We start from the raw sequence: 10,150 nt of genomic DNA, 5'->3' as shown, positions 1-10,150 counted from the left end.
TAGAAAGACGGGGTTATCTGCATATGTGGGTGTTGTTTTTCTTTTTGTTGTTGTTCTCGGATCTTGCATGAATACGTGGTAGACGGTTTGGGTTGAGGTTTGTTTCATGACTTGCATTATTTGCTTTGCTTGGGCATTGTTACTCTTTACTGTGTACTACTTTGGGATCCTTCTTCCGTCTGTTATAATATACCCAATGGCGGAAAAACTTATGTTTAGGTACTGATCATTCCTACGTGACTTGCTTTGGATCTTCTCTGTATGCTTTTCTTTGCTCTGGCGAATTTGCCATTATTTGGTCATTTAGCTCTAGAATAATCTGATATAAGATTTAAATTCATTATAAACGAAGTTCGAGTGACAATCTAACACTAATTTCAAAACTTCACCTCCTTCAAAGCAGTTAAAGTCCCCTTCTCAGCCGCAGAATCACCAACCTCAACCCCATCAATGGCATACCGCTCATCCCCAGTCGGATCATTCTCATCCACATAATCCTTCGGCTCCTTCCAACCCGGACCTTTAACCATCCCCTTCGGCGCAAAAACCAAACTACCAGCATAATACACACAAAACGCAACCAACAACCCAGTCGGATAAGCAACATAATAAAACCGCTGGATCCCAACCGGAGCCTTAACGCCCATCTGACTAAGAAAACCATAGAAGTTGGGCGCTACGGCAATAATATAAGTTGCAAAGGCCCACGGGTTAAAGCCGTACAAGTATCTGTACAGTCCCTCTGGGTGTGCAGTGTACAGAGCGGGAATGTTCAGGTTGCCACGGCGAATTAGGTAGTAGTCGCAGATTAGGATACCGGCGATGGCGGAGAGGAAGATTTGGTAGGAGGAGAGGAATGTGATGAATATCGAGGCGCTGGAGAGGAGATACCATGGGCAGATTGCGTATGAAAGGACTGGGATGGGGGGTTGGTTAGCAGAGTACTTAAGTGGTTGTAGATGTAGATAATGTGGGGAGGGAAGAAGGTCTTACCTGCGCAGATGAAGAAACCTCGTTTGATTGTGATGTATCGCGGCATTAGTGCTGCGATGTCATTTCCGGCGCTGAAGATGCGTTAGCAAGCTGGGTTGATGTTTGGAGCGGTTGGGCTGGGATCGTACGGAATGGAGTTTTCGAATATGGCAGAGAACACAGTGGAATACACGAAAGCCAAGGAAATAAAGGCACAGGCTGCGCGGTTTCCGGAGGTATATCGCTCTCCTTCCATTAGTTTATCCAGGAAATTGAGAGGGTTCCAGATCAACTGTACGATAGGATGAGTGATCAGTAATTCTATGACAAGTTTTCATATAGCCAGAAACGTACCTCTCCAAAGATGGCCTTGCTGGCTGATGCAATCACATTGCCCAGAATCGCAACCAACAGATTCGACACTGGGAAGCTGATAATCTGGCCGATGAGCACATCATTTGGTTTTCGTGCGTAGCGTTGAAGATCGGCTGCGTTGGACACGAATGTCCCACAAGATGCGAGTCCCAGCCAGAAGAACTTTAGGATCAGATAACTCTTCTCCGTGCCGTGGACAGTGGATGACATGTGTAGGAACTTGGAAGAACCACCGGCTAGGGATACTGTCCATGCTAGCATTGCAATGGTACCGGCAAAGTAGACTACCACTTTTGCGTATACCAGTGACTTCATCTTGGGGACGGGCACAACGAGGAATGCGCAGTTAATGATCCTGATTGAGATTAGTGATTTCCATTCCAGGTGGAGAAAATGGTGTTTTTAGTACCAGTAGACGAAAAAGCACATCATCTGGGCAGAGGTAAGAGCGGACTTGGAGCCCATCTTATCAGGAATGTTTTCGATGGAAGGAAAGATGGCATGTAGGAAGACACTGACAATCACTTGTTAGCGCAACTGCTATCTATACTCCTCAAAAAGAAAGCTGATGGTAGACTTACTACAAGCACTGCGCTCCTTGAACAGAATTAACACCATTCCACACAATCGACATGACCGCCCGATTGAAAGTCGGCCAGAAAGCACCCCACGGCCCAAAACTAGACCGACATAACACGGGGAAGGGAATTCGATACATTGCACCAGCACGACCGTTCAGTGCCATCAAGAATCCAGCAAGAATCTGGCCACCAAAGGAGCAGGCAATAGCCTCCCACATGGTAAGCCCCATGGTCATTCCCGTAGAGGCAGAGTACAAATTGCTGACGTTTGCCGTCGCAGAGAACCAGAACATCATGTACGTGAATTGAGTCCAGGTTCGATCTTTGGCTGGTGTGGGACGGATGGAGTCATTGTCCAACATGTCCACGGGTCGCTGGGAGCCATGTTTGTCAACGGCCTTGACAAGAAGTTGCTCGTGCAGGTGCGATATCATGAGTGTCATGGCTTCGCTGGTAAACTGGGTTCTCCAAATCTGGAAGCCTGGCGTTCTCTTCCAGTTAGGAGGTGAAAGAGGCACGTTCACATTCTCCAGGCGACCTCTTAGAAGTAAGAATGGTCTTGTATCTTTATCTCGATCAGATAAAGATACAAGACACCAGGCGATAACAGAGTCAGGGCCAAGATGCTAGCGGTCGTTAGGGCTACGCCACGCATCCGACGGCGATAAGAACTGCCAGTCAACACTCGACCTGGATCCTCGACGTGATAAGCCCGAAGAAAACCCGACGCAGAGTCACGATCCCTAGAGATGCTCTTATCATGGAAAGATGCCATGAGGCTATAGGAAATCGGCGTCCTCCGTGGTTCCATGACTGGTTTATCCATCTATACTTATCTGGAGGAATCATCCTCGCAAGCTGTACCCCGTTTATAGATAAATCTGCAGCCACCCGCTCACGCCATCCTCTCGATCTCCAAAGTCAACTCAACCCCCGCAATTTCCGTCCTTATCGTACACGCCATGGCAACAGTGACTCAATACACCCAGGTCGAATTACTGACCCTCCAGGGACCAGAGTTTCGCCGAGTGTCTACTGCGCCGCCTCGACTACCTACCGAAGATGAGATCCCGATCATTGATCTGAGCACCATCGATAACGGCTTGGAAGCGAGAAAAGCTATCGCATCGCAAGTTAAAGCTGCGGCTGAGAATACAGGGTTCTTTTATATCAAGAACCATGGTATTTCGGAAGAGTTATTGGATCGTGCTCTCTCCACAGCACAGGCCTTCTTCAGTCAAACGATTGAGCAGAAAGAGTTGGTCTCGAATAAGAAGTCCAAGCATGCAGATGGCTTTCACGGGGTTGGAAGTACACAGGTCAATAAAACAGAGACACGAGGTGGGGATTCTCATCAAAAAGAGGAATCGATGACTTGTAGTTGAAGTTAACTCATGTCATTCAGATCGCAAGGAAACCTTTTCACTGCGCTATAATCCCATAAACGACCCAACAATGTCCAATCCAGAACCCCTTCTCTCTAATCCAAGCTATTCCTATGGAAACGATGAGTTCCTATGGGAGGGAACTTCCCATATCCCGGGATTCCGAGAAACGACCATCGAATTCTGGCAGAAACGCCTAACTCTCGCCCGCAAAATGATTCGCATTTTCGCATTGGCCCTCAACATGCCCGAGGACTACTTCGACTCCGTAACCACCAACCCAGGTGCCGACGGACTGTACGTCCACTACCCCGGTTCTCCAGAGACAATTTCCCCCGACGCCGAGACAGACGTCGGCATCGGCTCGCATACTGATATCCAGTGTGTCACGTTGCTGTGGCAGGATATGTCTGGCGGGTTACAAGTTCTCTCTGCGAGCGATGAGTGGTTGGACGCGCGACCTATACCTGGGACATTGGTGGTGAATATTGGGGACTTTTTGCAGCGGCTTTCGAATAATCGATTCAAGTCGACGGTGCATCGGGTTTATAATCGACAGACTACGTCTCGGTATTCGATGCCGTTTTTCTTGGGATTCAATCCTGATTCGGTGTGTCAGGTTGTGCCGTCGTGCATTGATGAGGATCATCCTGCTCTGTATGAGCCTATTTCTTGTGGGAAGGCATGTCTCTTCCCCTTCTTCATGTGTGACTTGAACTAACTTGGAATTCAGTGGCATCGTAATCGTCTCGCACTGTCACAGGGAAAACCTATTATTGCATGAGCTAGAAACTGCTGCCGTTGTTTTAAAATGTTTAACTACGTTCATAGTAACTTTCTGGAACAGGTAGTCTGTGCGCCCACTCAGGGCCCGTAGCTAGAGGTTCACAAAAGAGCCAAATCTAGAGCCCACAATGATGATCAAGGCCGAGAACAATGGCCGGATCAAGCCTGGCTCTAATTAATTTTCGTGATCGCCAATCAAGTAACAAGCAAGCAAAGCAAGATCTGGTGGCAGGATTGTGATCGTTTGTCGACGTCAGGAATGTGATGCCGATGACGTCGGCAATTACCAACTATCGGCCAACACAGGGCCAACTATTCCCAACTATAAAGTAGGATAAACCACGATTCACACGCCAATTCTCGGAATTGTACATCTTCTGCACTACACTCAAACATCAAATACTTTAAAGTTTCCTCCAACTCCAACCACTACCTACAAACTCAATACTTTCAACTCTTCCCATCAAATAAACACTCACAATGTCCGCCGCACGTATTGTCCCAGCTGTCAGGTCCCGAGTGGCCACTTGCGTTGCCCCGACTTCAGTGAGCTTGCGATCTATCTCAACGACCGCTAGATTGGAGAAGGGACCTGTGGACGCCACCAAGGATACCCTGAAGGCAGCCGACCGGGTGGTATCCGACGCAGCAGTTAAGGGTATTGACCTCGGAAGTATGTTTATACACCTCCTCTGAAACGCAGCGAAACCAATCGTGGAGCATTCGGACACTAATCGGAGGTTCCTTTACAGGAGATGCTAGCCAGAAGGTCAAGGAGACCGTGGGTACCACAAGTTCAGAGGCCGAGTCAAAGGCCAAATCAGTCAAGGGTGAGGCGGAGGAGTACATGGGCAAGGGCAAGGGACAGGCCGAGGAGCTAGCCGGGAAAGCCAAGGGAAAGATGCATGAGATGGAAGGCAAGGCCAAGCAGGCTAAGCGGGAGCATCTGGGTTGATGGCGATGCATACTCTTGTCCTCGTAGAGGATGAACGTCTCTCGCCGTTTTGTACTGTACACCACAAACCATGATATCAAGATTGTATTCGATATCTTTCATTAGGATCATAAAAGTTCCAGATTGCTGGAAAGGATGTTGTGACAAGCGGAACGCTCAGTTTGGCAGCATTAGAACGTATTCACGGGTACTCAGACCGAATTTGATGACGTCCTTGTCCATGACTTCCACATAGCGACCTGCGGGAATAGCCTCACCATTGACATGAGAACCATTTGCACTCTCCAGGTCAATTAGATAAGGCTTGACCTTGCCAATTCGATCTCCAAATTCGTTCCGTTTTTCGACGTAGCGGAACTGAAGTGCGGCGTGTTGCTTAGAGCAGCTTGGGTGTTCGAGTGGAAAGTCCACCACGCGATTCTCACGACCGATCAGCCAGCAGCTTCGTTCACCGAGCTCCACCACTTCTAGCAAGTCCTCTCCCTTGAACACATAGAGTCGCCAGGCCTCTTTGGCAGGTGGTTTACGGGCCTCGGGAGGCTCATGGTATTTCAAGACAATTCCTTCACCTCCTTGAACCTGGACCGTGTTGCTTTCAGCGGCAAGTCGTCCAGTCTGGTTGAAGTTGGGCTTGATCTTCTCGGGTGGAGGTGCGTCGCCGGACTGCGCCAGTTCGCCGGAAAAGGCATCAGATTGTGGAGGTAGGGGGCCGCGCCGTTCTAGCGCGCGCGGTGAAGTGTGTGACCGGCGGGGAGAACGAGATCGAGACCGAGGTCGTGGGCTTCGATGTCTCCTTGACGAGCGTTCGTGGTCGCGATCGCGGTCGTCGCGATGTCGATGACTGCGGTGTCTATCTCTTCGGCGATCCTTGTCTGCAGAGTCTGCAGAGCGTTCTCTGCGCTCCCGGCGGGATTTGTCATGGTCTCTTCGAGTAGATTCTCTTGCAGGCGGGCTGCGCGAAGATCTGCGCCGAGGACTGTCTCGACGAGAGCTTCGACGATCGTCGTCTCGGGGCCGTGAGCTCTTGTAGTCGTCCCGGGTGTCTCGTCGCCGTTCACGGCTCCGATCTGAAGCATCGGATGGCGAAAGCCGCCTGCGGTCTCGACAGTCGTCTTCTGACCCTGCCATTCTGTGGAGACAAGCTCAAGTGAGAGTGATGTGGAGTGATGCCACTCCGAGCTCCTCTCGAAATCTCCGGCAAATCAAGCTCCGGCCCCACGTGACCATCTCCAAGTATCTTGTGAGGGGACGAATCCCCTCACTATTTGCCGTTCCCATTTCAAACCACCAGAGAGCGATTGGGATTTTCACCCTGATCTCATTCCAGAATCATGCGGCCATGTTCAAGAAGGCTAGCCTCTCTAGTTATGGTGGCATTCTGCTCCTGAGTTCGTCTACCACGACTTTGCCACCTAGTCGCGCGAGCTTCAATGCCTCATGTCCTGGACTATGGACAACCCGGTCTAATCGAGGCTATGCAACCGCAGCGGATCCCTCGGTTCGCCCGTATTCCTGGCCCTCAAGCTCATCTTTTACACCATATGAAGTTCTCAACCTCCACCGCAACGCTCCGTACTCAAAAGCTCGGTACTACGACCTGGTAAAGATCTACCATCCAGACCGGACCTGCGACGAGCACCCTCTCTGTCGAAACATCTCTCCTGAAGTTCGGCTACAGAGGTATCGAATAGTGGTCACTGCTCATGAGATCCTCTCCGATCCGACCCGGCGAGCTGCCTATGATCAGACGGGTGCTGGGTGGAGTCACAACCCTAAACGCTACAACACCGTGGCCGATGCTTCTGCCGATTGGGGACCCTATGGGCCTACAATCTATGCAAATGCGACGTGGGAGGACTGGGAGCGATGGAATAATCGCCATCAGGGAAAACAACAGCACGTCGTTGACCAACGTACTTTTACCCGACTGGTCATTCTTCTCGTTTTGTTCGGCGGTGCGGTCCAGGCTTCCTGGATCGGACAATTGAATTCAGGACACGAGCAGCGTTTGCGCGAGGTAAGCGAAGATTCGATGCGATTCTTGACGGGCCGTCGACAGCACACGGTTGCTCAGATGCCGCACAATGATGCTCGAGTGCAGAGTTTCCTGATTCGTAGAGACCCGACCGGATCGGGTCTGAAGGAAGAAGAGGAGGCCGTTTATCAGAAGGAACTCCATCCTTTGCGGGAAGTGCCTGACATTGAAAAGGCGCAAGATCGCCTAAGCAGTCCGGAGACTGTGGAGACGGCACCACTAGTTCATGCCAAGAGATCAGAGGATCTCCCTCCACAACCCTGATCTGGATTTGCTGAAGTCTATCTTCTGGTGCTATGAGTTTACGATTTGCATGGGCGTTCTGGTTCGAGGGTCGGCGTTGTGCATACATCAGGAACTTTACCAGCCGTACATATACGGAGGGCTGGCATAAGTCTATAAGAACGGACATATCTCTCCTCAAATACTGGTTGGGCTCTGCTGGATCTTCCCTCTGTAGGGTCTAGTATCATTTGCTTAGATCTCAACTTTTAGTCTCTCTTACATTCTTGGCTGTTTTCCAAGAAATGAGCACGAGTGGACCCCGCAAAACCGGACCTCGGCTGGACGGGCGCCACTTCCAAGGATCCCGTTTTCTCCAGTAGTTCGACCAGTTCATGAGTTATAACCCAGTTGGTTGTCTCTGCAGGCTGGATATCTCCAAGGAAGTACTCCTGGTCCGTTGGAACATCTCCTATTGTCCAATTTCCAACCTACCAGGAGCAGTGCTCCAAGCCACTCTCTTCCCCTGCTCAAAATGGGCGACTTCAAACGTACCATCCACCTCCTGAAGGAGCTACTCGTCCGAATTCCTTTGATCTTGAAAACGCTCGTCCTCCATGGAATTCAAATGTCTCCCGTTAAGGGAAAGCAAGACATCCGCACGGAACTCACTACGTCCATCATTCGCTCCTTCATGACTTTCAGTGCTCCAGTGGATAAGACGCAGAAGAATAGTATGCGCGACCCTGGCATCAAGGGCCCCATGTGGGTGTCCAAAGTCACGCTGCCCCGGCCAGAGTTCGATGTGCGTGACGCTGTGATACGCGCTATTGAAGATCTCAAGACGACAGGCAATGAGACGTTTGACATGCCCCCTGTTGCAGCAGTGGAGGCTGAATGGACAGGCTATCGCAGTGGAGTAGGCAAGAAGACACCGCAGCCCGATCTCTCCGAAGAAGAAAAATACCACCAGCTGCGGAGAGAGTCTACCTCTGATATGGCCATTCTGTATTTCCATGGTGGTGCCTACTTGTAAGTTTGATCAAGTTCCGGCTTTAATAATCTCGAATACTCATCGTTGCAGTTTGATGGACCCTTGCACGCATCGCGTGCCTGTGGCGCATCTGTCCCGTCTGACAGGCGCTCCGGTTCTCTCAGTGCGATATAGGCTTGCGCCGCAGAACCCCTTCCCTGCAGCATTGGTCGATGCTTTGACAGCCTACCTGTCACTTATTCACCCGCCTCCAGGTGCCCTCCACAAGCCTGTTCCTGCGAACAAAATCATCATTGCGGGCGACTCCGCAGGGGCCAATTTATCCATAGTACTACTACAGACACTTCTTACTTTGAAGCGAGCCTCTCGACCGGTCCGCTTTCACGGCCAGGAAGTGGACATTGAGCTCCCCGCAGGCGTAGCTACTATTTCCCCCTGGTGTGATATGACCCGCGCCATGCCCTCTATCATTCGCAATCGCAAATACGACTATCTCGACATGAAGACCGTTTCATCCGATGATCCAGATGAACCCGCCCCTTCCACACCATTACCATTCCCACCCAGCTCTGTATGGCCGGTGACTCCGCCTCGTGTAGACATGTTCGTAAACGCAAACATGATGCTGCACCCTCTCACCTCTCCACTCGCAGCAAAACCGGAACTCTGGAAAGATGCCCCACCTGTCTTCATCTCGACCGGTGAGGAACTTCTCACAGACGAAGGTCTTATTCTGGCACGGCGCATGCACAAAGCCGGTGTACCCGTGGTGGCAGAGCAGTTCGAGGGAATGCCGCATTGCCATGGGATACTGATGATATCTACACCGATGGGAAAGCGGTTTTTCCAGAGCATTTCCGAGTTCTGTCGTGATGCTGCAGCTGGTCGTGTCACACCAACCGGACATTCGACGTGGTTCGGGCATGGATTACGGTCGACACGCGAGATCCCGCTGGAGGAGGTCTCTGAGGTTGATGATGACCAGGTTGATGTGCGCATGAAGAAGGCTGCTGGTTGGCGAGTTCGCGATGAGGAGGCGCTTCTGAAGGAGTGGCGTGCACAGGCGAAGCTGTAAATACATACCAAGATTTCATTCTATCATTCTATACCCGTGTTGTACTGTATGTGTCGTATTGATGAGCGATTATTGAACATAAATTGCTTTCTGAATGATCGAGATATTGAAAATAAAAAATAAAAAATAGGAAACAAACACTATTTCAAGAACTGTGTGAACTTATTATAGATGATAGCTGTAGAGGAGGCTTGGCATGATCTGTCGACTGATCTACCTGTGACCTGTCTATCAAAATAGATCATGTGATGCTTGATCAGGCAGTTGTTCATGGCGGACAAGGGTTTTCTTCAGTTTTATCCAGATATATATGGCAACAACACTCTTCCAGCTACATTACATATACGGCGTGACCTGTGCCTCACACCACTCCCAGTACTCCCGCAGAGATTTGCGTCCAGCATATCCTTACGTACTGATTCAAACTTTCCGAACGGCGAGACTAAGATAATTGATCAGCTTCTATACGTAGATATGGTGCATTATATCACGTCTATAGCATGTAGACCTACCCCAACCGCCATTGTTCTCTTGGGTGATGGATTGATGAAGGCCAGCGAAGAGTTCAGTGTAAGCGCCATTGACTGGGGCGTGGCTAATAAGTTTCTTCATTGGAGTGTTAAACCAGAGACAAGTGGGAAGGCATTTAGTATAATGATAGGAAAGAGACACACAAATAAGGCCAATTGGCATTTTGGCATGGATTGTTGAAGGTTGGTCACAAAATTATCCGGATTCAAGCACTGTCCCCTCAAGTTAGCATCCGTGAA

General features: G+C 50.1%; 6 protein-coding genes across 6 annotated transcripts; 4 read left to right on the top strand and 2 right to left on the bottom strand.

Annotated features, from left to right (window-relative positions):
- Positions 1–377: 377 nt before the first annotated feature.
- On the bottom strand, positions 378–2,371 carry N7458_010859 (nucleobase cation symporter-1 family protein; the record flags this gene model as incomplete). The annotated part of the gene is made up of 6 exons (XM_056914241.1): positions 378–916; positions 994–1,064; positions 1,122–1,264; positions 1,327–1,702; positions 1,757–1,861; positions 1,929–2,371. 6 exons carry the CDS (start codon positions 2,369–2,371, stop codon positions 378–380), a joined length of 1,677 nt encoding a protein of 558 aa, XP_056763090.1.
- A 519-nt stretch (positions 2,372–2,890) lies between these two features.
- N7458_010858 (isopenicillin N synthase family dioxygenase) lies at positions 2,891–4,034 on the top strand (the record flags this gene model as incomplete). The annotated part of the gene is made up of 2 exons (XM_056914240.1): positions 2,891–3,269; positions 3,334–4,034. The coding sequence occupies 2 exons, from the start codon at positions 2,891–2,893 to the stop codon at positions 4,032–4,034; spliced, it is 1,080 nt and encodes a 359-aa protein (XP_056763089.1).
- Positions 4,035–4,579: 545 nt separating this feature from the next.
- Positions 4,580–5,054, top strand: N7458_010857 (uncharacterized protein; the record flags this gene model as incomplete). The annotated part of the gene is made up of 2 exons (XM_056914239.1): positions 4,580–4,772; positions 4,852–5,054. 2 exons carry the CDS (start codon positions 4,580–4,582, stop codon positions 5,052–5,054), a joined length of 396 nt encoding a protein of 131 aa, XP_056763088.1.
- Positions 5,055–5,210: 156 nt separating this feature from the next.
- N7458_010856 (putative FHA domain protein SNIP1) lies at positions 5,211–6,130 on the bottom strand (the record flags this gene model as incomplete). Its single annotated transcript, XM_056914238.1, has 2 exons — positions 5,211–5,773; positions 5,824–6,130. 2 exons carry the CDS (start codon positions 6,128–6,130, stop codon positions 5,211–5,213), a joined length of 870 nt encoding a protein of 289 aa, XP_056763087.1.
- An 80-nt stretch (positions 6,131–6,210) lies between these two features.
- Positions 6,211–7,353, top strand: N7458_010855 (J domain-containing protein; the record flags this gene model as incomplete). The annotated part of the gene is made up of 1 exon (XM_056914237.1): positions 6,211–7,353. The coding sequence occupies one exon, from the start codon at positions 6,211–6,213 to the stop codon at positions 7,351–7,353; it is 1,143 nt and encodes a 380-aa protein (XP_056763086.1).
- Positions 7,354–7,846: 493 nt separating this feature from the next.
- N7458_010854 (alpha/beta hydrolase) lies at positions 7,847–9,380 on the top strand (the record flags this gene model as incomplete). Its single annotated transcript, XM_056914236.1, has 2 exons — positions 7,847–8,343; positions 8,396–9,380. 2 exons carry the CDS (start codon positions 7,847–7,849, stop codon positions 9,378–9,380), a joined length of 1,482 nt encoding a protein of 493 aa, XP_056763085.1.
- Positions 9,381–10,150: the final 770 nt, after the last annotated feature.

This window comes from Penicillium daleae, assembly GCF_028827525.1.
Source record: "Penicillium daleae strain IBT 16125 chromosome Unknown utg000008l_segment0_segment0, whole genome shotgun sequence".
Lineage (NCBI taxonomy): Eukaryota > Fungi > Ascomycota > Eurotiomycetes > Eurotiales > Aspergillaceae > Penicillium > Penicillium daleae.
This window is presented reverse-complemented; position numbering and strand designations above follow the sequence as displayed.